Source organism: Zeugodacus cucurbitae, chromosome 4 (genome assembly GCF_028554725.1).
Source record: "Zeugodacus cucurbitae isolate PBARC_wt_2022May chromosome 4, idZeuCucr1.2, whole genome shotgun sequence".
NCBI classification, from domain to species: Eukaryota; Metazoa; Arthropoda; class Insecta; order Diptera; family Tephritidae; genus Zeugodacus; species Zeugodacus cucurbitae.
In genome coordinates this window covers 51,852,868-51,879,120 of record NC_071669.1, presented here as the reverse complement: position 1 = coordinate 51,879,120, position 26,253 = coordinate 51,852,868, and the positions used below count along the sequence as shown (strand labels likewise).

The 26,253-nt window shown below is 34.6% G+C and overlaps 2 protein-coding genes across 14 annotated transcripts in view; one reads left to right on the top strand and one right to left on the bottom strand.

Moving 5' to 3' along the window:
- LOC105210401 (probable serine/threonine-protein kinase DDB_G0280133) overlaps positions 1–26,253 on the bottom strand; it is a 190,951-nt gene that overhangs the window by 155,258 nt on the left and 9,440 nt on the right. For 6 of the 13 annotated variants that reach the window (XM_011181324.3, XM_054228423.1, XM_011181326.3 and 3 more), the window contains exons 2-3: positions 12,206–12,471; positions 11,910–12,123 (exon numbers count right to left, since the gene is read on the bottom strand). In XM_011181324.3, the coding sequence (XP_011179626.1) occupies positions 11,910–12,123; positions 12,206–12,471 (480 nt within the window). Of the gene's footprint in view, positions 1–5,672; positions 5,815–6,053; positions 6,297–11,909; positions 12,124–12,205; positions 12,472–18,370; positions 18,857–26,253 lie in introns of those variants that run through there. The other 7 variants (XM_011181327.3, XM_011181332.3, XM_011181322.3 and 4 more) reach the window with 6 other exon arrangements.
- LOC105210400 (cell division control protein 6 homolog) lies at positions 795–2,991 on the top strand. Its single transcript, XM_011181319.3, has 2 exons — positions 795–2,355; positions 2,416–2,991. The coding sequence occupies exons 1-2, from the start codon at positions 951–953 to the stop codon at positions 2,832–2,834; spliced, it is 1,824 nt and encodes a 607-aa protein (XP_011179621.2). The 5' UTR covers positions 795–950; the 3' UTR covers positions 2,835–2,991.

Here is a 26,253-nt window from a genome sequence, read left to right as displayed (position 1 = left end):
GAATAATGAAAATAAATTTTTGTCAAATCTAATTATCTTCTTATGTTTAGTTTAATGTAATTATATACTGTAGATACCTTTAAATCGAAATATGTGGTATTGAAGGAAATTTATGAAAGTCGATGTGGGAAGAATTCAAAAATATTAAATCATGTATACCCAAAAGTAAAAACAAAATGTGTTTTGCATTAAAATAAAAATTTATTGTTAGAGGCCTTAAATTCAGTAAGAAAATATTTGGAGAATTTAGAGAAAACAACAAAGATTCAGATTTGTATATTTATATAATGTATATAAATTGACTACAAAAATACGATTTTCTAAATGTACATGTCTTCCAACACTTATGTAAAATATCACACAATATCTTCAACAATTTTAAATTTAATATTCTTAGAACATCCGCATATGTACATCTATATACATCCTTTATATATCCACCTATGTGTATATTAGTGATAGTAGGCTCTCATATCTCTTGTTTGCCTCCCACCACCTATATTGCTCTCGCATACTTTTATTTTATTTAAAGATTGGCTTCTCATCTTATATTTATAATTTCTTACGTAATGCCAACTGACTAGATATTCAATTGGCTTCAATAGATTTAGTTGCAGCAGAGTACTAATAGTGGAAAATTATAATTTACGTGATAACGGTTTAAGTAAAATTAACCTCACAATCATTAAACAGGTAATACATTAAAGTTTATTTATCTCTGCATGGTATAATGTCTGCACTTTTCAACACATGAAATACCCTGTGTTGAAGAAAATGGCAACCATAGTGACAGCTGTATTAGATGACAGTTGTCATTGTATTTCGTGTTTGGCGCCATTCTATCTTAAACTTAACAATTTTATCAGCATCTTTTGTTATAATTATTGAAAGAAAAGATTAAAATTGTTTGTTTCTAATATAAGTTTGTTTCCTAAATTCATATATAAACCATGACCACAGTGCGGCGATCAACTAGACTAAGCAGTGTTGGCAGATTAACACCTACAACTTCAAGTACAAACATTCAAACACCGTCGCGACGATCAGAAGTTTGGCGTAGACGCCAAACAAAGCATTGTACGACAAGTGACGAGGAAGAAGAAATTACTTTGAGCAAATCACCAACGTTGGCAGAAATAGATAAAGAGAATACTAAAAATTGTAATATTATGAGTAAAACTAAAGTTAAAACACAGTCGAAAGTAAAAGAATTGAATGATGATCAGGAACCTAAAACACCACGTCGTGTAAAGGCAATACGTACTGCAACTTCTACCAAAAGAACTCCACAAACTAGAAAACGTACTAATCATGAGCAAAATGGTCTAAGTGACGATGAACACGATGTCTTACACACTGGACAAGATGTGTCTCCTCCAAAGTTGTCACGTTGGAAACAAAAAGCTGAACTCATCAGCCCTTCCAGACTGATTGATAGATTAAGTATTGACGAACGTAAGAAAATCGACACAGATGAAGACGAACAACACACCCCTACAAAAAAAGGAAAAGAAGAAACACAAGCAAAACCTACACGTAACAAATTCCAAAGTGCGCGGCGTGTGCTCAATAGCGCAGAAACACAAAATTTACCGGGACGCGAGCAACAGCTGCAAGAGTTAAGAGAATTTTTTCAAGTACATTTAGAGGAACAACGTTCGGGTAGTTTGTATGTGTCCGGTCAACCAGGTACTGGAAAAACTGCTTGCCTTTCAATGCTTTTGAGGTCGCCTGAGTTGTCAAACCAATTACAATGTGTTTACATAAATTGTACGTCAATTGCCAGTATAAATGGTGTGTATAAGAAGCTATGTACTGAACTCAAATTACATCCTACTGGACGTGCTGAACGTGATTATCTAGCGGCCGTGCAGCAACACTTACGCACAGCACGACGCATGCTACTTATTGTTTTAGATGAAATCGATCAACTTTGCAGTTCAAAGCAATCAGTACTATATACGATTTTCGAATGGCCTTCATTGCCCGGTGCACGCTTACTTTTAGTGGGCATCGCTAACAGTCTTGATCTCACAGAGCGCACTTTGATGCGTCTAAATGCACGCTGTGAACTAAAGCCACAGCATATGCATTTTCCACCATATACCAAACAACAAATTGTCGAAATATTCCGTTCACGACTCGAAGAAGCTGGCGTGCTGGAGGTGTTCCCACCAGTTACGTTGCAGCTTTTGGCAGCGAAAGTCAGCGCTGTGAGTGGTGATGTACGACGTGCATTGGATATTGGCAGAAGAGTGGCCGAAATAGCAGAACAACAAATGAAATTAGGACAAAAACAAATTAATATTGATGCTTTGGCTTTGGGAGATAATAATGCTGAGAAGACTGAAGAAGGTAGCTTTAAATCAACAATTTTTTTTTATAAACCTACTAACTCTTACTTTTTTTTTGCAGTTGTTTTAAAACCTGTGCAAGTGACACAAGTCGCTGAGGTACTGAATAAAGTATATGGTGCTTCACAGAATTTACAAGAAGACATAGAAGACTCATTTCCACTGCAACAAAAGATTGTGTTATGCAGTTTAATGTTGATGTTGCGAAAGGAACGTAATAAAGACATAACTATTGGCCGTTTACACGAAGTATACCGACGTGTCTGTGTTAAACGCAATATACATGCATTGGATCAAGCCGAATTCGCAGGGTTAGTTGACTTAATTGAGACACGTGGCATACTGCGCATCATGCGGAAGAAGGAACCACGCCTATGTAAAATAGTGCTACAATGGGATGAAGACGAGGTAAATGGCGCTTTGCGGGACAAACAATTGATTGCTTCAATATTGGACGACACCGCATGCCTAGGAAAATAACAACACGTCCTTATTTTAAAGGTGGTGTATGAAACAAATCAAAATAGACACATACATATATTTATTGAAAACAACTATAAATCAAATTAATTTTAATATGAAACTTGTTACGCATAGATTGACTAGCTATAATAAATTTTTTTCATATTGACAAGTCTGTGCTTGTTGCATATAATTTGGTGGGTTAAATTGTTTGAAGTTTTGTGAATTAAATTGTTTGAACTACACCGATGAAAAAAATATAATATGCAGTGTTGTGTGAGTGATAAATTAAAGTTAATTCATCTAACACTAGTTTAAAGCTTACATTGTATTTATATGTGTAAAAAAAGAAATGTTTCAATTGGCAACAAACTAATTTTTTTTGTTTTCAAAATGAAAATGTGCAGTGCAACCAAAACACATGCACTGCAATGAGCTTTGCATTGGTATATGTTGTATGTGTATTTGTGTATGTTTGTTGCTGCATCTGTGTGCAGTTGGCGACATTCGTTTGTTCTTGAGAAACTAAAGGTGTACATTGTTTGAAAATATCGGCGCAATTTCGCTTTATATTAGCGGGAGGAGTGCAGTGAAACGTCAACATTTATAGTATATTTGGATTCATTCGTAAATCTGTATATTGTGACCATGAAAATGTATGATTTTATTTGTTGTTGATGTAATTAATTTTAGATTTTACACAATATATTTAAAAATTGCGAAACAAAAATAGATTCGATTGAAATAAAACGCTTTAGCGTTAATTTTTAGTAGCGATTTTTCAAAACCACTGAAAAACAATGTGGAAGTAGTGCTTAAATACATATATGTATGTAAATTTAGAAATCTATGTGCATATGTTGGCATTTAAAAATATTTTCAGAGCAATCAAATAATCTTGAAAAATAATTTGCACACGAATTTTGGGGAAAAAGTGAAAATGGACGTGACGAAGCAGGTGTGGTCTAATTAAATCTGTTTACTGCAAATGGCGTCCATACATATAATATATATAATATGAACAAAGTAATAAGAAATAATGAAATAATATTATGGATGTATCGCCTCTGACTATATATTATACTCCTTTGTAAATATGTGCTAAAATGGTTGTCTTTAATATGTCCTCCCAGCAATGTTTACCAAAATATTTTAATAAATCTTCACATAATTAATGAAAGTAAAATTTAAATGTGCATAAATACATTACAAAAATTTTCCACTCACATACATATGTACATACATACACATATACACAGATACAATTTCTGCGCGCCTCACGTGAGATTAATCACTTGATCTTAGAGAAAAATCGACTTTATGCTCGGCTAAAATCGACCGTATAGTTTATGACGATGTACAAGCAAATGTTTAAAGAAAAGATGTATCTAGATACATAAGCAAAGCAAGCCTTTAGTGAATCCTAAAAGTCAAAATGGTAATGAGAGTATAAATTTATTTTACAACAAATGTTTATAGGCGTGGTGAGCTACATACGAGTATGTAGCTATTCTGTATTTGCGTGTGTATGTGTTTATTGCTGTTAGCCAACCACGACGAAAGTATAAATTGTGGCAGTAATGATGAATCCGACAGTCATTAATGTTTTCATTTTCATTTACTTTTTTCATTTTTTTATTTCAACAAATTTTTCTTTTTCTTTCCTTTTTACCAGTTTGCTAACGAGTTGCTTGCGTTTCCTATGATTTCTAAAAATAACTCAGATATATATTTCAAAGGCGTACATTTGCGCTACTATTGATTGGATACATTCGCAAAATTGTTGAATTTTCAAAATATCACAAATTCTCATCTCATTTAACTACGTGTTTGCTCGAATTTGCTTAGTTTTTTCATTATATTTGAATCTCCTTCGCCTATGCCATAACGATGGAGAACGTACAAGTGTTGTTGTGCACATGTGCATGTATTTTCATGTGGGAATTTGAGTTAGAATCTTCTAGAGATCAACAGTACGCGCATGTGGGAGCTTTGTTTACAAAATGGTATTTAATTTTTTTTGTTTTTGTTTTTTTTGAAATGCGCAAAAATGTATTTATTATAAATAAACATACATATAAAAGACGGGAGCAAATCGCGCGGATGTTAGCTGTTGGAAAACGTCCATAATGTATAAATGTAGCCTGATATGATATAAGTAGATATCTGTGGTGGTACATAAGTATTTTATATACAAATTTAGTTATAGTATATGCGTACATATATATGTATGTATTAATTTATGTATGTAGTTGTGCCAAAAGACTCGTATACATATTATGACACTTATGAAAGTCGTTATTGAGCTTTTAATATTGAAAAATATAATTATTTAATATGTTATATTGCAAAGTTGTTTCGAATTTGGAAAAAAATCTAAAATTAGAAATTTTTTAAAGTTTGTTTAAATATTATTTTCAAAAATTTGTTTTATTAGAACAAAATTTAAATTTATTTTTAATTTTTTTTATTGAAATATTTATATTAATTTTTTATTTTCTTTCAACATTTTTTTTTTAATATTTATATTTTGAAAGTCTCACGTATTAACTTGCATAGCTGTACTTAAATTCGTATCATTCAAGTATGAAGTTGAGTAATCTTGTCGAGCTCAAACTGGACTAGATATAAGTATGCACATATATGTATGTATTCAGTACTATATTAAATTAATTTTTACAGTAATATTTATTTTTCACTACTAAATAATTTTTACACACAAAACGTAATTTTTGAAAAAAAAAAATAGTTTTTGAAAAAAAAAAAGTATTTTGAACTTTAAAATTAACCGTTATCCTGTGCACAAATTTATGTTTAAAAAGAAAAATTATAATTTTCTTTATTTGCGTGGCTTACTTGGTATTGAATGCATTCATTCAGGTCCGGTTGGGCCCTATAGTAGTGTGGGGTTCCGTTTTTGAATTGGACGTATTCCATTTTTCTCTGTGGTTTTTGTGTGTTTTGTATGTGTGCAACTTTAAATTAATTTGTCAACGCCCTTATTTTGTGGTAAAAGAGTATAAAAAAACAAAGAAAACAAACGAATAATATAGCAAAAAATTTTGTGACAATTATATAACAAATTAACACTATTCAACGAATGTAAGTGATTCACTTTAATAATTATAGTTCTATTGATAGTTCATTTGTGTTGGTCTACGCAATTGAGTTAAATACAAAATTTATAAAAACAATTAAACAATTAAAAACTATTTATTATAAAAAAAATCGACCAACTTTTCCGTTGAAACTCTTTGAAATTTTGAAGAAAATGTCGTTTTCACTTGCTCGTCAATTCGTACTCGTAGTTTAGAGATCGTTTGGAATTTTCTTAGATTTTTTTTTTTACTTGTGTGTTCACTACTTAAACTTCTAAGGATTTGATCTGAATTTTTCAATATTCCGAAAGCAACTGAATTTTAATTTTTCACAAATTGGCGATGTTTTCCACATCTGTCTGAATTTTCAAATATTTAATCCACACAATTGTATATACAAATATGTAGTTGAGATTGTATATCTTATATATGTATGTATAAGTTTACATAGGCTAACAACAACAACAACAATAAGAAAAGCAGCAAATATACAGAAATATTCGAATTTTAATATTGGCGCGCCATATGTATAATGATGCTGGCGAAAGGAGAAGAGAGCCTATATAGTATATATGTATGTGTATGTGGCCTTTAACGGCCGAACAATTGTGCACAGCCATACAAATTAGCTCATCTCGTACATTCCATTGGCCGTAGCCAGACGGTCATTTGCCTACATATTTACTTACATACATACAAATGTAGATATGTATAAAGCTGTATGTACCGTGGGAGCTGTAGAGCACAAAACCAAGTAGGCTCTCTAGGCCCCGCCACAGAGAGCGCACTTTCATATGAATATAAGGCACAACCATTTATTTCATTTCAAAATTATTTTCTATATTACCATTATGTACTGTGTGTTTGGCGAAAAAAAGAATTAATGAAAAGCAATAAACTTGGACTTGTATACGGCATATTTAGCAACACCCACACGTTTTTCAACCAAGGCAGCGCAGCGCGGCGCGGCGCGGCAAGGAGTGGCAGCAGCCGTGGCCAACTGTGTGGCACTGAACAATTTTGAAAATTTGGAAAATAAAAACATATTTCACGCCTTTGAGTATTGTATGTACGGACCCAAAGCGAAAATTATCGAGTTATATACATGAAAATTGTTGTGCTGAGATTTTGGCACGGTTATGTGCTAGTGTGAGTGTAAGAATTTCCGAATTTTCGAGATCTTAAAATAGTGTGAGGAAAATTTTGCGTTTTACGACTGTAGGATTGTGTTTGCTTAGTTTTTAGCGCCCACACACATTTTGTTCAACGAAAAGTATCCGAACGCACTAGTTTTCGAGATCTTAAATGGGAGATTGGTGAAATTTTGTGTCTTTCAAAATATGTGTGTTACATATACACATATATAATTGAAAGTATATGAATATAAACTGTTTCTGAGTCACGTCCACGCTATTTTCGAGTGCAGATTTCTTGTACCAGAAACAAGGTGTTTTTCGAGATCTAATGGCGAAATTCAGTTTGGGTATATAAATAGTATTTGAAACAGCCCTGCTAACGATCTTTTTAATACATATATTCTTGAAAACAAAATTATTAAAATATATGTTGGACGACTGCAAAACTTTTATTAATACGAGTGGGACTAAAGACCTTCCAGAACCATTTTTGCCATATGATATATATTTTCGTAAATAATTTCGATATAAATATATATTTTAAACACACATTCGATTAAATCACTTTATTTTTTTATGATAGACACTATGAACCTTAGGCTCTGCTATTATTTTTTTAACCGAAGAAACAGCTGGATCCCTTAATGTTTTAATCGGAGTTCAACCACTTGGATGTATTTAAGTATAATCCGTTAAGAATAAAGATACTTCTATATCTTCATAAAATCAGCTGAAAGCTAAACATTTAATATTTCTAAGGAGGACATGTCATTGATATTTTATTCAGTTGTTGTTGAAAACAAGGGTATTTAAATTTTTTTTAAATATCCAGTCATATATTTAATTTAAACAACTCAGCGTATCAAAGATACGTGTTTAAACAGTATTTTGCGAAATTTCTATTTACAAATTAAGAAAACTTAGCCGTTGCCACTTCATCTCCCATGACATTGCAAAAAATAAGTTCTTGTGGTGGACATCATAACTGACGATCGGTTCATTTAAAAACAATAAACCTAAATTACGTCAATAGTATAATACATTGATAAATCTAATTAATGAACACAGCAAAAAAGAAAATATTGAAATTTTGATAGAATTTTAACCAAAAAACTAATTTTTGGGTAAAAATTTTCGCCATATATTGGCTCGAAATAATTAGTTGTAATAAATTTAAAAAAATGTCCTTCGTTCTTTAACTAGATACTGTTATTCCAAAGATGTGTGCAAAATTTTAACAAAATCGCTTCATAACTTTTCGTGAAATCGTGTTTACCGACTTGAAAATTTTTTAAGATAAATGCGTTTAAAGTTTTACATTCGTGGACTGATGGGCGGAACTTCCAAAGGGTATATCTCCTAGAATATTACTCCCATTGATTTTGATTTGCAATATTGTTGTTAATCTTGAGCATACATTTATAATAATGTTATGAAAATAATTTTATGAAAAATATATCATAAATATTGTTTTTTTTATTTTTTATAGTAAAATGACATTTTTGTGTATTTGCACAAACAATATTTAAAAACCGTTTATTAAATTATTTTTCATTAATAATAAAAAAAACAAGATACCACACGCTAGACTCCGATTCAATTAGTATACATTTTTTTTATGATTTTTATTTAAATTAAATTAATTTTTTTATGAAAATTAGTAATTCTTTTTTTATAATTAAACAGATTCTAAAAATATTGAAATTAAAAAATAATAAGAATTTAATAATATTAATAAATATTTATTTTTTATGGAATCGTTCATTTTTTATACCAAAAAATGCTTTTATCAGGGTTCATAAATTTCAAGTTGAACAAACCAATTAAATGCACAAATGCAAGCATGCAGGCAGGTACATATATTTGTATGTATGTATGTATGTTTGTATATCTACTTTAGAATACCTTTATATATTAATCCATGCAGTGTCAACATTAATTTAATGTCCAATTTCCATTTGGTTCGTGCTTACGCTTTGTTTTTCATAGAAGATTTAACTTGTTTTCAATGATCAAACCTAACCCCAATATATACATATGTTCATAAAATATACAAGGATTATGCATAAACATATGAATATACAAAATTAGCATACATAAAAAGAAAAATATGAATAATATTTGAATATAAGCTTATATATTAGCCATATTCATATTTCGAAATAGTACATATATATAAGTAGGTATATAAATCTATATAATATGTAATATCTTATATGCCTACACATTCACATATATGTATATGATTATAGAAATTGGTCTATATATTAGTCTATATACTCTTATTATGAGTGAGCGCACCCCACCTACAATCATATAAATAAACAAACAAACAAAAATCTAAAAAAAACCACATGCACACACACCAACAACAAAATTGGCCAAAGCAAAAAAGCATGAGCAATGAACGTTCAACATGTGTGCTGTAAACACCTTGAAGTGCTAAAATTACACCGTCACATGAACTGTCCTTGAAAGTTTTCTTGAATCATCATCATCCTCACGAGAGCATCATCATCAGCTACATCATCACTGGCAGTGAGTGAATTCAATTTTGTTGTTGTTTTTTTTTTTTTTGGTGAAAGTTGCAGCAATGACAAAAATAATAAAAGCAAGAAATAGAAAAATCTGCTTTGCTGCTGTCAGAGCTCAGCAAGTTGCAGATCACTCATACGCCATGTTGGACACACCTGCTCTATTGAACATACAAGCCAAAGAACTTGTATAGCATATATAGAGACATTTATGAAATCGCACGAAATTATTTATTTGACCCACTGTCCGCACCATCGCGCTGCTCTCATTTAATATGAAGATCATTATCAACGGCTTTGATGATGATTATCATCAGCAGCAGCAGCTGCGCGTTATTACGGATGTCAATGTCAGAAAGGTATTTCAAACTGACAGGCAGGCAGGTGTATGTACGACTTGCATATGCACTAGTAAAGTGTTGTTTGTTTTTGTTGTTGTTGACTGCCACTTTTGCAATTGGCTTTCGTTTGGCATACGTCATAGTCGCTTCTCGAATATAATTTCTTTATTTTCTTTAGGCATCTGCTAATAGTTTGTGTACTATTAATAAATACTGAAAGTAAATATTCGAAAAACAACAGCAAAAAAATTAAGAAAATTCCATCAGACGCCCTTCATCGCTTGCGACCTTTTCGTCGAAGTTCATGTGCTCACTTTTGGTTTAAATGTTCAAAGCTTTCGGCCTTCAACGAAAACACACAAGACCAATAACTTATACAAAACATAAACATTTAAATATTACAACACATTCTGTGGGTGTTTCGACACAAACAATTGTTGCTCTATGGTCGCCACACATGCGGTCGTACAGAAGTTTGAGAAAAATAGTGGCGTTTACAGATTTGCCAGTTGTTTGATGCCAATGGAGGGCAATTCATGTAAGAAGGTGGCTCTAAAGAGTTGAAGGATATTCTAAGAACTTTTTCATGACCGAAACCCACTCAAATGTTTCCATTGACAACCGAGGAGCAATTGATTTTAGACTTTAATCAGAAACTGGATCCAAATTAGGTTAATGTGATGGCAACCACTTTATAGCTTTAGGTTTAATGACAAGCAAGCAAGCACTAGTCTCAACACCCTCAGAATGACATTAAGACTACATCTCCATCTGTAGTTCGGGCACCCTTATTCCTGAACATAAGGTATATGATCCACAGCAATCCTAACTGAACCCTTGCAAACAGGATCCGACTTTTTTGAAACTATAAAATTCCTTAACCGTTACCGTTAGATGCTCACAGCCTATGTAGTGTTGTGTTATCTACAAAAACATCAAAAGAATTATCTATACTATCGCTTTGGAGACCAAGGTTAACTCAATTCTATATATAGAGTATATTGTATCCTATGGTCCGCGGTGCAGCAAAGAATCACGATCATGAATGAGGATTGGGGATCAGGGAAGGAAAAGTGAATATATAACCTCTACCATCGGTTTGTCAACCTGACCTTCTTTTGTTAGCAATCGAGGCTCTCGCGACCGAGTAAAGGCGGTATAACCTAATCATCTGCATCGAGTAAATACGGTTGTAAAACCGAGCCAATTTGTTGGCCGCAGGCTACAGGCGATACCTCGACACCAGTACAATAAAGAAGCCTCGGATAAAACAAACACACACCAAGATAACGACATTTAGCATGAAAAATAGGACTAGGATTCGGAACATACATCTAGGAAGAGTAGGGAATGATAAAATAACTTGACCTACGTCACATATACATACAATAAAGGTATGTCTTCGGAAGCATAAATGTATTAGTATATATAAAAATATATGTCTATATAAATGAAATAACCTATAAAATAAAAATATACAAAATGAAACATAAATAATAATATTGAAAAATCAAATTATTTTAGAAAAGTAAGAAACTAAATTAAAGAAAATTAGAATTATGATAGAATGAGATTTCAAATGCCTTAGATTTTAAAAAAGTTCTAATTTAATTCATCTTCAACATGCTGTACTTCAGCCATATCAAAAATATTGTTTTTCAAAAATTATTGCATACTTTTAGGCGCGGTGATCGTATTTTTGCAATGATCATTTCAATATTTTACTTCTTTACCACATGTCAAGAATGCTTTTGCTGTATATTTCTCAAGAATAATTCCGTTCAAAATAAGTTCTCTAACTTTTTATGATTTTAAAAACAAAAACAATTTATTTTCGCATTTGTCTTTACTGAGCAATTAGCAACAATCAATTTAATTGTTAGCAAAATTTCAAATATGTAAATGTAACAACAACAAATATTACTAATGCAGCGAAAGCAGTGTTAAAAAGTATTTGGCAGCATAGCGTTTTTTATTGACTCACTTGATTCACAATGGCCGCCTGCTCTTCGGCTACGTCTTGTTGGTGATCACGCGTTGGCATCGGACTAAAGCAGCCGCCCTGTTGCTGTGGCAACGGTGCTACATAGCCGCCCGAGGCGTTCAGTTTCGGAAATACTGTTTGCGGCAATGAATCAACAGGCAGTTGTAGAGCGCGCTCATATTGACCGGGTCCGGGCAAGAATGGTGAAGGTCCTCTGCGTGAAGTAAATGAGCAGCATGAGTAGGAGATCGAATATCAAATTGTATAAATGTATACATATATAAACATATACTCACCTATGTGGCACATTGGCATTGGTTAAGTCTGGACTAATGCTATTGACTGGTGACGGACCCAGTCCAGCTCCTTGTGGATCGCTGCCAAGTCCTTGTGTGTATGCGATTTTACTGTCACGATGTACGACGATTTTAATTTCATTACCAGCATTACGGAATAGCGTCTCGGCGTCAGCGTGGCTCACATCACGTGCGTCATAGTCACGTATCTTGGCGATAATATCGCCGCGCAGCACTTCTCCATAGGCGGGGCTGCCGACCTGAACCTGTGGGACACAAAAATAATATTTATTTCGAACATGTAATAGACTATCAACAGCTTAGGGTATTAGTTATAAAGTATTGATATTAATATATTGAAAGAGTTTATGTGGCGTAAAAGTTTAACGGCCCGATAAGTACTTAGCCGTAGATTACTCAGCCACACAAAAAACAATTTGTCATGACCTGGAGTCTTACTATGTGTGCTTTATGTTTTTGGGGTCGCTGAATCCAAATCCGACACCCCTTTAACCCCATCAGATCAAGGTTTTGGCATAACCGACATCGGATTCGTAATCAGCGACCCCGAAAACCCCTCGAGTAGCGAGTTTCAAGTGAATCCAATGAAGTTTTTAAAACGCTGTGCGTCATATTGGATGGGGTTAAATGGATCTCGGATTCGGATTCAACAACCCAAAAAAGTTAAGACACACATAGTAAGACCCCCAGGTCATGACAAAAATCTATTTTTGTGTGGCTGTGTTATTTTTGTTGGCAAGGAACCGCGCAGGGAAACCAAGAACCAAACCAAGAACTCTTCTTTTGCAATGGTAACCATCAAATATTGAATTAACGAGTTTTAACGTAGTAAAACGTCGGTTTTTGATGAGTCGAGCCCAGATGCTCCGAAAACGGCTACCACGGAGAATAACATATGTAGCAATACTCCAAGTATTGGTCAGAGGAAGCGCGATGGGTACCGCGTTTTCTCACTCCGGACAACAAACGTCTTCGAGAGATCACTTCAAAGCCATTGTTGGACACCGTTTAAGCGCAATCTCGAGTTTTGGCGAAATATGGGTCCACTGATAAATACATGAGGCCAAAGTACAATCCAAACGATGGACTTCTCCGGCGAATATAATCCTAAGATGAATGTCATATCAATTGAAAAGGTGATAGCCACTGTCTTCTGGGATTCACAAAGTATGATTTACGTCGAATACATGAAGAAGAGCAGAAGCATAAACGAACTCTGGTATTCCAACTTATTGAGCGGATTCTTTGTCGAATTGTGGAAAAAAAGACATTTGATAAAGAAAAGTGTTGACTAAAAAAAATTCATCCTCGAATTAGACTAGCAACTATCAGTTTCAGTATCGTATTTTCCTTTCATTCTTAGAAAAGAGAATATTTTCGGTTGCACTTGAATTTAGCACATCCTTATTTTACTCAAATTACTACATTGTAAACATTTGTTTTTAATATTTTTACACATAATTGTTCAATAAACTTTCGTACGTCTTTTAGTTTGAAATATACATCCTCTTATTTATGCTTAGACACACATACAGACATACATATTTGATATACGGAATCATTGGTATTACGTTGTTTATTTATTTTCGCAAATGCGTCTGCTTTCGTCACATAAATTACATTTAATGTTGACCGAAATTCGCTCATAAATGTTTGCTGTCTTGTCAAATATGAAAAATTATTGTATTTTTTGTGGCTCATTAAGCAGAGCGAGGACACAGCCTTCGATTTGATTTTTTTTCTCGATTGATTGAGATTGCAAATGCGAAATGCGCAAACATGTGTAATTCAATTTGATTTATGCACATTTTTCCCGAAAGCGATTTTATTAATTTTTTTTTTAATTTGTCGGTTATAGCAAAAATTTATGGATTATATAAAAATAACAAATAAGGATGGAATAAATGTCGGGTATAACAGAATATTTTATTTATTTTATTTTATTAAGATAACACATAACATGACACGTATATTCTGTATAAAGTCTACTGGAATAACGAAAATCATTATTAATATATAGAGTATATGAGGGCTGCGGTAATTTCTTAACCAATTTCACTAATTTTCACCAAAGCTACACTATATCCTAGTCTTGGATATAGAACCTTAATGTTGCTAAGATAACTCCCATATTAACCGATATATGTATATGGTATAATTCTCACCGGATATTTGAAAACACTAATATTGTAAGAATGGGAGCTAGAACAAGTAATTACCTGATTTTACATATTTTTGAAACAAAGACACATTATTAGAATATTACCTATGAATTTCTGTAAAATATTTAAGAGATTCACCGATATTTTTGGTAAAAAATTATCCATAGCACTGATGCCCCCATGTTCGGTATCTGGAGCCTTGAAAAATTATAGTAGATTTCCCTAAAATAATCGATTGAAATATGCTTCTCTCTAGTGTGTTCGTGTGTACTAAATTTTACTTTTATAGCTTTATTTATTGCTTAGTTAAATTATTTTATAGATTTGACCCTGATCACTTTCGTATATTCGTATTAACTACAATACTCTGTGAAACATGTTGCGAGAGTACAAAAATTAGTACATCCAATTACATATATGCAATATCTCTCGATCGAGCTTTTAGCAAAAATTCTCTTGAAAATAATTACGATAATATTATCCCACAAATGCTTTAATATAAATATATTTATGAAATAATAAATAATTAAGAAAGCATTAATAATGATTGGAACCGAACGTAAAATTCTCTCAAACTGTATGTATTAAGTTAGCTCATTTAGTGTTTAACATATTGTGTGAATTGGACAAACAGATTTCAAAATTCCTAATTTATAAAATATAAATTAAATATATTTCGATATTTTGTGTTTTTTGATGATATTGGACCGATATCTTACATATTATTTAAATTATATTAGTGATTTCCGAGAAGCATTCAATTACCATCAATCGACCGTCAAGATCAGCGCAAATTGTTGTTCTAAAGCGAAAAGCTCGTTGTTTAAGAAAAACAAACTCCTTAACGATGCCCGAAGAGAAACACGATTATATTTTGTACAAGTGCATAAGGATGGAAGTCTAATTGGCACTATTTGTTTTTTTTCGGATGGATGAAAATACATTTTATTCGGCAGAATCCGATGGATACAACTATTATTTTCATGTTCTTCGGATGGAGAAACAGCAGTTGGAAAGACTACATAATGGTTGGGGAGCCATCTCCAACTACGCTATATGCGGACTGCAATTTTTGAATACTAATATGATGCAAAGACGTATAAAACGTGCTGTAGAAATTAACTTAAGGGATAAAAAAAAATTATTTTTTTAATCTTAAATTGCTTACTTAACATTTCTAGATTACGGTAACGTTATTACTTTTACATCACTTAACGATTTTCAAAAAAAATTCGAAGTCGTTTTAAAGATACAGTAGTTGGAAGACGGAGCTGTCCGAAGAACTCAGTTGGCAGCTGGAAACTTTACACGCGTTTTTCTCAAAGCCGTGTTTTTCAAACTGCTCTCCATCGTGTATCAAAAACGGCTTAACCGAATGACGAAATTTGTATTGTACATTCAGCACATGTAAATGGATCGAACGCTCTATTATTATTTAAAAATTCCAAACACTTCGATTTTTTATAGCTAAAACAAACGCAAACTTCCCCATTTTTTCAAATGTCTACCAAAAGTTTAATTTTAAATTTTATAAAAAAATCCAAAAAATCACTAAAAACAGACCGTCATATGGGTTAATATAAAATAATAAAATTATATGAACTGTGTAAGAAAGAATTATAATTTCATGTAGTTTCGCCAAAAATGTTCAAGAAAAAAAAGATATTCCACAACTTCTCCTTTTAACTAGCTTTACTGCGATTATAATAAGCAAAAATCATATACAAGTCCTTTTTGACTTTTCAAAGGATAATTCAATATCATTATTTTTATATTATTAAAATATCTTCCAAAAAATCTTTATTTTGCTCTTCATATACCAACTAAAATACAGTGGAACTTCTCTAACTCGAATCACCATAATCCACAATAAAACCTCAAGTTAGAGAGACTTCAAGTTATAGAATTTTCATTAAAACATATAAATTTTCCAAAAGCTGTAAAATATAGATTTATACACTGTTCTATTTATTAACATCGTATAAAGTACTATGTACATTAGGGGGGCCCTTATTTTCCAAAGTATTCCGATTCTCGATCGCACCCCCTAGAAATATGCGAATAGCCCAAAAACTAGTATATACAAAGTTTTGGGTCAATCAAAAAAGGTTTAGAGGTTGCGCAAGGAGCTTGAAATCCTGAAAAAATAAGAATTTTTGCCATTTTTATGTCTCCATATTTCAAAGCCACACTATCTGGTTTCCATACCGTAATAAGATCTGAATTTGATTACCTTTCCAAAATTACCACAATCTTAAAAATCGGTCGATTGATGATAGAGTTACAGATATACAAATATGAAAGTAAATTTAATGTCGTGCATTCTCAAGCGTCGCATGCTCGTGATATACCGTTATAACGGTTCTAATGTTATTCTTATTATCTTATTACGGTATGGAAGACCAGTAAGGGATAGTGTGACTTTGAAATATGAAAGTCTGAGACATAAAAATGGCAAAAATTCTTTTTTTTTCAGGATTTCAAGCTCCTTGCGCAACCTCTAAACCTTTTTTGATTGATCCAAAACTTTGTATATACTAGTCTCGCATATTTCTAGGGGGTGCGATCGAGAATCCAGAAACTTTTTTTATCTTCCATACAACTAAGGGCCACCCTAATGTACATACGTTAAAACATGTATTCTGTAATTTTGTCTGTGGTATATTATATTTTTTGTTTGCCTCCGTACAATATAGAGGGACTCTTGTAAAATTCTGCCTCTATAGTAAAATTTTAAATTTTGTATTATGTCCTGACCAAAAAGTTGGATTTATGGAAGGAAATTTGTATGAAATTTGATTTCTATTGCCAATTCAAGAGTTCGAGTTATGGTGATCTTCGAGGTATAGAAGTTCGAGTTATGGAAGTTCCACTGTAATTTTCTTTGCTCAGGTGCTACTGTAAACACTGCGCTTCATCAGGTTAGCTCACCTCTAGTTCAAAGAATTTTATTATTTTTTATCATGGTTTAGAGGCGGTCATTGATTAAGTTTTATGTACGTATGTAGATAAAATGCTTAAAAAATATACTCAAAGTAAAATAAAAATTTTATCTCTTTTCTATACCCGCTAGACTCAACAGCTGGGTCCTTTTATTTTTTCATTAAATTATTGAAGTATAAGGATTTGAATTTTTTTTAAATTTGTTTGCTATAAAGCTCTAATAAAAGTCAGTGAATACACCAAGGTTCATAATTTTAAAGCATTAGCAATAAAATGCACTGGTATATGTCTGTATACGTCATTTTTTTTTTGGTTTTGGAACAAAGTCTTAATTCTTTATTAATTTTTTTTTTATAATTTCCTACAAAAAAAACAAAAATTAAATAAAAATGAAATTTTGATTAATAAAAAATTCACTGCATTAACGATGCGCGCGATTTACTTCGGAATTGTAAAATGGTGCCAAATAATATGTATGCACACACACATGCATACATAAATTAAGAGATATTCGATCATTTATTTGAACTTGCGATCGTTTTTCCACTACACACGCCTCCTTTGCGCCCCTTACGTTACACACACACACATACACACGTATGTATATATGTAAATTCTTTGAGTTTACAAAAATATTATTGCTTGTTGTTGTTTACTGTTTGCAACTTGTTTTGATTTCACAATTCGCTGTTTGTTTGCCACACACTCACACACCGCTACAGTCTGCAATCTGCAGTCTACCGAATGCAATGACAATGATAAAGGCAGCCAAAGACACAAGGCACAATTTGGCAATTGGCAACCGAAACAATGCGAGGTTCTTTATTTCATATATATTTATTGTCTCTTTTAATTTGCATTTAATTTTTTTTTTTTTTTCATTGAATCGCGTAGCAAGCACATGAACATCCTTTTTTTTTGTGGCAACGGCACATTAGACATAAACGTGATCTTCAGATCATATTACATAATTATCGCATGCGAGAAATATTTGCACTGCATTTATTTGTGGTACTTTCATCAAAACTAGTTTGATTACCCTGGTTATGATGAGCGGCGTATCCAGATCATTGCCACCGACAAGACGTATACCCCAGGGCGTTTCGGGGCCATCACGTCGCAGTACAACGGCGAATTCATGCAATCTCGGGCTCATTGTCTGCCACGAAAAGCACTACACTACACCACAAATATATAGTAACAACAATAAACACTTAAGCGCGCACCAAGGACACTTTTTGGAAATCTTTTTTTTATATTAATTTAAGTCAAGACCCAGTGAAAAGTACAAAAATCACCGCGCGATTGAGAACTCGCGAATGTAATGCAATACAATGAACTGAACTGGCGAATGGTCTTATCGCTGCACAAATTTTTAGCAAAAGCAATGACGACGACGACTAGCCGTTATGCGATCTATTGTCGCGCGGTGCAAGCTAACGGTACGAACTGTGGTGGCACTGTGATGGCGTTGCAACAAAACGATTACACTGAAAATTCGCCAACGATTTGATCGCGCTGAAAGTTGCTCGAGCACTAAATTTAAATGCGGCAAACAAACATCACATCGAATTTGCGGCGGAAGCCGAAATGCTTTTATATATCTTTTTTTTTTTTTGCTCTTCTTCGACGTTTTTATAATCATACATCAAACCCCTGCTTGATTAACCCCGCCCTCTGGCGGTGGCGCTGTGACTGTGGAGCGGGTCTGCGCGCTGGTGTTTCCTCTTTGAGGGAAATCTGTGTTTTCTTCGACTTTTGTTTACCTTTTTGATTTTTTCGTCGATGGACTCGGTGGATTTTTATTATGTAGTTTTTACTCGTGACTTTGTTTTGTTGTTTTTTTTTTTTAATACAGTCGTAAAAAATGGGAACTCAAAGCAAATTGTTAATAAAAGAAAAAAAAAAAATAAATAGAAAAAGTTGAAATGAGAAAGGAAAAGCTAAAACGGATATGAATAACAGCACATAAATGAATTTATAACGTTATTATACACGGTACATTGACTTAAACATATATATTTATAATATACAGGGTGCCTAATTTTAACATTTACTAACCAATTGAATTGTTAAGATTTGTTGTTTTCTAACCAAAATAGTTCAATTATAAGTATTAATCGTTCCACTTACTTATAATATAATTCGGATATTTGATAAACAGAAAACGCCTTCTAGATCCATTAAAAACAAGTAAGGAAAGGCTAAGTTCGGGTGCAACCGAACATTTTATACTCTCGCAATTTATAGAAATTGTATGAAGATAACACACAAATTTACCCATAAATTCGGCATATGAGGGCTTAGGTAATTCCTGAACCGATTTCATTCATTTTCACCAGCAAGGTACACTATATCCAGGACTATACGCTCACTTAATTTTGCTAAGATATCTCACATATTAAGCAATACATATATGAGGAATAAAGCCCACTGTATTTTTAAAAAACCTATAATTAGGTATATGGGAGCTAGGGTATGATATTTTTGAAAAACTTATAATTAGGTATATGGAAGCTAAGAGATGTTATGACCCGATTTTATGATTTTTGAACAGAGACACACTATTAGAAGAAAACAATTTCCTCAATTACATTAAATTATCGGACCCATATTTTCGGTTAAAATTTACCCTTAGGCGCTGAGTACAACATGTTCGATATCTGGGGCCTTTAAAAGTTATAGTCTGAAGCCAGAGATGATATGCACTATTTATGTAAACTTTTATTCCGCTATCTTCATTGGTTCCTTATGCATACATTGTAACTGAAGCAATCAGATGGAATTCAAAATTGAGTTATAAGGGTGTCAAGAAAATATTATATACCGAATTTTATTGAAATCTGTCGAGTAGTTCCTGAGATATGGTTTTTGACCCTTAAGTAAGTAAAAAAAAAAAAACAAAAAATTAACAAATTTCAAAATATTTTATAAACTATAAAACAGAATTGAAGTTTAGACTAATAGTAAATATTTATATGTGCATTTGAGTTTAACTGAAAGAAATGTTTATTTTAATAATCAGTACAATTGTCCTTATATTTTAAAACTAAATTAAGCCGTTTAATCAGAGAATTAACTGCTAACTGTAGAATAGTTAGGTAAATATTGGCAAATTCTTGTTTTATGGCTAATTTAAGGTGACGTACTGTCTCAAACTGCTTTCCGTTTTGGAAAACAGGAGTACATAGGTTCAACCAGAGATCCTCAATAGGAATTAGGTTCGAACTCAATGCTGCACAATGTAATACCGGAATTTTCCGGTCGTTAAAGATATTCTTCGTGTGGATTGAAGCGTTATCCTTTCGATATGTCCGGTTATATGCCATAAATATTGCCAGCAAATTTTATTAACTCTCTGTCCAAAAGATCTACATTGATATTAGCATTAATTTGAGTGAATATAAAACATGTAGATAGCTTTCCACAGCAGCAAAATGCAGTAGGACCGTCGTTCCTGGTGCGAATCTCTCCAATATTTCTTGCAATGACCTGGGCCGAGCAAATTTAATTTTTTTTTCGTCACTAAAGACTGTATTCTATCACTCATCGGCACAGAATTGGTATTTATTTGCAAACCTCAAATGTGCTTTATTGTGTCTTTCTTTAGCGTTGGTTTACGTGCCATGGAGGTGTGTTTCAGAAACTGATTTTTATGTATAATTGGAAAAATTATATTTATTGCGATTTTCTGTCTTAACTAGGTCCATATTTGATCGCTGCTTATCAAGTCCGCAACTACTAGCCGTCGAATCATCCTTTCGCACCGCTCATCAATGTTTCGTCCGCTGCGTCGCACTATACCATAATAAGTGGGGTTTTTAAGAAATTTTGAGATACAGTTCGGATGTCGCTTTGATCTAGAGCCATTTTGGAACCGCTTTCATGCATTCCTAAGATTATTACTTGTTCCTCGGCTGATAAACCAGTACCACGAGGCAAAATAATTACATCCAAATATGCCCCTTCCTAGTGCGATCCTTTATTCCAAATTTTACTGTTATAACTTTTTTTATGGCTTAGTTATGACACTTTATGTGTTTTTGGTTTTCGCCATTTTGTGGACGTGGCAATGGTCCGATTTTGCCCATTTTCGAGAGCAACCCTCTCACGGTCCCAAGGAACATGTATTCCAAGTTTCATTAAGATGTCTCAATTTTTACTCAAGTTATTGCTTGCACGGAGAGGCGGACGGACAGACAGACATTCGGATTTTGACTCGTCTCCTCACCCTGATCATTTTGATATATAACCCTATATCTAACTCGTTTAGTTTTAAGACTTACAACCAACCGTTATGTGAATAAAACTATAATACTCTCTTTAGCAACTTTGTTGCGAGAGTATAAAAAAAATGCTATATTTATAAGGACCAACTTAAATAAAGTTAACTCAAATATACGATTTTCTTTCACAGTAATTTGATGTTTACTGGCGGTCATTAAAGGTGGAACACCCTGTATATTGATTTTTATAGTTTTGATCATGTGTTTACACAGGTAAGTGCAAATAAATTTCCTAGTCCGCCCGCAGCTACTTACTTGACATGATCCAAGCTAAAGATGAATGCACACGGTGCAGACGTTATAACCCACCGAATGAGGGGGCGTAAAGTGGCTGGCGCACGCCAAAATATGCAATGTTTTGGGGAATGGCGAAAAAAATAGCAAAGAACAATTTAGCAAAATGCAGCAACAATACAGCCCGCCAGCGTGGGTTTTCATAGCTACAAAAATATAAATATGTATATACATACATACAAAAATCCCGTCAAGCGATTTCACTTCACTGAGCGCAACATGCGCAAAATATTTATATGGAAAGTCGTTAAATTTTAATTGTAGACTTATAAAATGTCCAACAACTATATTACAAAGTTCAAAACTGAAATGTTTTGAAATGAAAAGTGTTTGTTAATTTGGCCGCAACTGAATTTTATGTTGCCATACATACATACATGCATACATACGTGTGTGTGTGTGCATTTGTGGCATAATTCAAGGTCGTTCTTAAAATGCCTTAATAAACAAACGTGTAGTGTACTACACGCAGCGTGCTAATTACGAGCTCTGCACATACATCTGATCACGAGCAATGAGCACTGTGTGTGCGCTGGGTGCCACGCACTGTACTTGAAGGCGTCTTACTTAATGAATTATTGGTAATTACATAAATTTAAAACAAGATTAATATTTTAAATGTTTTTTATGTGCACTTTTTGCTGTTGTGCTTTCAGCTCATCGCATTTTATATCAGTCTACACTTGTTCAATAATTTAATAACTTACAAGTGGGTCAAATAAATAATTTAATTCTGTAGAGAAAGCCAAAAATTAAATGGATATAATGCGCCGAAGTGGGTGGATTGTTGAAAGCGCAAATAATTTTATATTTTTAAGTGATACAAAGCATCATATTGCAAATGGGTGGTTCGAAGAGTTCTTGAGGCGTGAATTATCAATTTATGCATTACAAATGTTTTATTTTTAAATGTTATATATTTCATTTTGATTATGTAATTTGTTTATAATTAAAAATAATTTACGCACGGCTTTGAAAGTCTTTGAAGACCACTCTCGAGCATACCAGAGAGTAATCTCATAATTTTCGAACAATAAAATTAAACATAAAAATATTCTGTACCAAATAAACAGTATTCTCATAAATTACTTTCCATCGTCTATTTTTCATTCACTAAAAGTTCGAACAAATCCTTCGAATATTAACATTAGATTACATCCAATAATGAATAATCTTTCTTCTAGAAAGACATATTCCCTTACCAATTGTTTCTATATGGTTCTACTGGATTTATATGTAAATAAATTTAACCGAATTGCTGTGCCCCTAATATTAAAAAAAAATGTTTTTTTATATAAAACAAAAATATCAATAAAATTCTTTATTCCTATGAAAGTACATTTCATGCCATTATGTATGGAACTCGATTTGTTTTGCATGGCCACCACGGGCACACTTGCAGAAGTCCAGACGCTGAACCCAATTTTCAACGGTTTTCATGCATAAATCGTACGAAGTACATAAATCATCGCTGGCTTGTTGGTATAGACCATAGACTTGACGTACAGCCACAGGAAATAGTATAACGGCGTCAAAGCGCACGATCGAGGCTCCCAATTGACTGGGCCATTTCGTGAGATAACACGTTCACCAAACTTGGTTTTCAATAAATCGATTTCGACATTCGCTGTGTGGCTTGTGGCGCCGTCCTGTTGGAACCACGTATTGTCTAAGATCATTGTTGTTGGATCTTATATCTCTCCCTTTATTGGGAAGGTGCCTCTGCCCAGCTGGTTGATGTCCTCATACGACTTAAGGCTGACATCACCGCCATCCAAGAAGTGCGATGGACGGGACAAGGACGGAAGAAGGTGGGTCCTTGTGACATCTACTACAGCGGCCATATAAAGGAGCGCAAATTTGGTGTTGGATTTGTGGTGGGAGAGAGACTCCGTCGCAGAGTCCTGGCATTCACCCCGGTGGATGAACGTCTAGCCACAATCCGCATCAAAGCGAGGTTCTTCAACATATCGCTGATTTGCGCCCACGCCCCAACGGAAGAGAAGGACGATGTGACCAAAGATGCTTTCTATGAGCGCCTAGAACGCACCTATGAGCGCTGCCCCCGCCACGATGTAAAAGTCGTGCTTGGTGATTTTAACGCCAGGGTGGGTAAAGAAGGTGTCTTTGGCACAACAGTCGGAAAATTCAGCCTCCATGACGAAACATCGCCAAACGGCCTGAGGCTGATCGACTTCGCTGGGGCCCGAAATATGGTCGTCTGTAGTACCAGATTCCAGCATAAGAAAATACATCAAGCTACTTGGCTGTCTCCTGATCGAAACACGCGGAACCAAATCGATCACGTTGTGATAGACGGAAGACATGTCTCCTGTGTTTTAGACGTGCGTACGCTCCGAGGACCAAATATAGACTCGGACCATTATCTGGTCGCAGCGAAGATACGCACCCGCCTCTGTGCAGCAAAGAATGCCCGTCAACAAACACAAGGAAGGTTCGACGTCGAAAAGCTGCAATCGCAACAGACAGCCACGAAATACTCTACTCGACTTGCACTCCTGCTCTCTGAGAGCACTCATCAGCATCTCGGTATAAGGGAACTGTGGAACGGCATCTCAAACTCACTGCGTACCGCTGCAGTCGAAACAATTGGTTTTCGGCAACGACAAAAAACAAGCTGGTACGATGAGGAGTGCCGTCTCGCAGCGGAGAGAAAACAGACTGCCTACCTCGCAACATTGCAAACGACCACAACACGTGCGGGATGGGATAGATACCGAGAGCTGAAGAGGGAAGCGAGACGCATTTGCAGACAAAAAAAGAAAGAGGCCGAAATGCGTGAGTACGAAGAGCTTGAGAAGCTGGCAGACAGAGGGAATGCTCGAAAATTTTATGAAAAAATGAAGCGACTTAACGAAGGTTTCAAGACCGGAGCATCCTCATGTAGAGACCAAGGTGGTAATCTGGTAACCGATGTCCAGGGCATACTGGGATTATGGAGGGAACACTTCTCCGACCTGCTGAATGGCAGTGAGAGTACAACACCAGGAGATGGCGAACCCGATCCCCCAATCGATGACGATGGAACAGATGTTCCATTACCCGACCATGAAGAAATTCGAATAGCAATTACCCGCTTGAAGAACAACAAAGCAGCGGGGGCCGATAGATTACCGGCAGAACTATTCAAATACGGCGGCGAAGAACTGATAAGGTGCATGCATCAGCTTCTTTGCAGAATATGGTCGGAAGAAAGCATGCCTGACGATTGGAATCTCAGTGTGCTCTGCCCAATCCATAAAAAGGGAGATCCCACAATCTGCGCCAATTACCGTGGGATCAGCCTCCTAAATATCGCATACAAGGTTCTATCGAGCGTATTGTGTGAAAGACTAAAGCCCACCGTCAACAAACTGATTGGACCTTATCAGTGTGGCTTTAGACCTGGAAAATCGACAACTGACCAGATATTCACCATGCGCCAAATCTTGGAAAAGACCCGAGAAAAGAGGATCGACACACACCACCTTTTTGTCGATTTTAAAGCTGCTTTCGACAGCACGAAAAGGAGTTGCCTTTACGCCGCGATGTCTGAATTTGGTATCCCCGCAAAACTAATACGGCTGTGTAAATTGACGTTGAGCAACACCAAAAGCTCCGTCATGATTGGGAAGGACCTCTCCGAGCCGTTCGATACCAAACGAGGTTGCAGACAAGGTGACTCACTATCGTGCGACTTCTTTAACCTGATGCTGGAAAAAATTATAAGAGCTGCAGAGCTAAACCGAGAAGGTACAATCTTCTACAAGAGTGTACAGCTCCTGGCGTACGCCGATGATATTGATATCATCGGAAGCAACAACCGCGCCGTTTGTTCTGCTTTTTCCCGCATGGATAAGGAGGCGAAGCGAATGGGTCTGGAGGTGAATGAGGACAAGACGAAATATCTCCTGTCATCAAACAAACAGTCGGCGCATTCGCGTCTTGGCTCCCACGTCACTGTTGACAGTCATAACTTCGAGGTCGTAGATAATTTCGTATACCTGGGAACCAGCATCAACAACACGAACAATGTCAGCCTCGAAATCCAGCGCAGAATAACTCTTGCCAACAGGTGCTACTTTGGACTGAGTAGGCAATTGAACAGTAAAGTCCTCTCTCGACGAACCAAAATCAAGCTCTACAAGTCGCTTATCATTCCCGTCCTGCTTTACGGTGCAGAAGCTTGGACGATGTCAACATCAGATGAGACGACACTAGGAGTTTTCGAGAGGAAAATTTTGCGCAAGATTTATGGTCCTCAGAACATTGGCAACGGCGAATACCGCAGACGATGGAACGATGAGCTGTACGAGTTATACGACGACATTGACATAGTTCA

What these genes read in the sequence shown, in the direction of transcription:
- LOC105210400 (XM_011181319.3), top strand. Translation starts at nt 951, where the DNA reads ATGACCACAGTGCGGCGATCAACTAGACTAAGCAGTGTTGGCAGATTA. An exon ending in TGCTGAGAAGACTGAAGAAG is followed by an intron (nt 2,356 to 2,415) that starts GTAGCTTTAAAT and finishes TTTTTTTTGCAG; the next exon opens with TTGTTTTAAAACCTGTGCAA.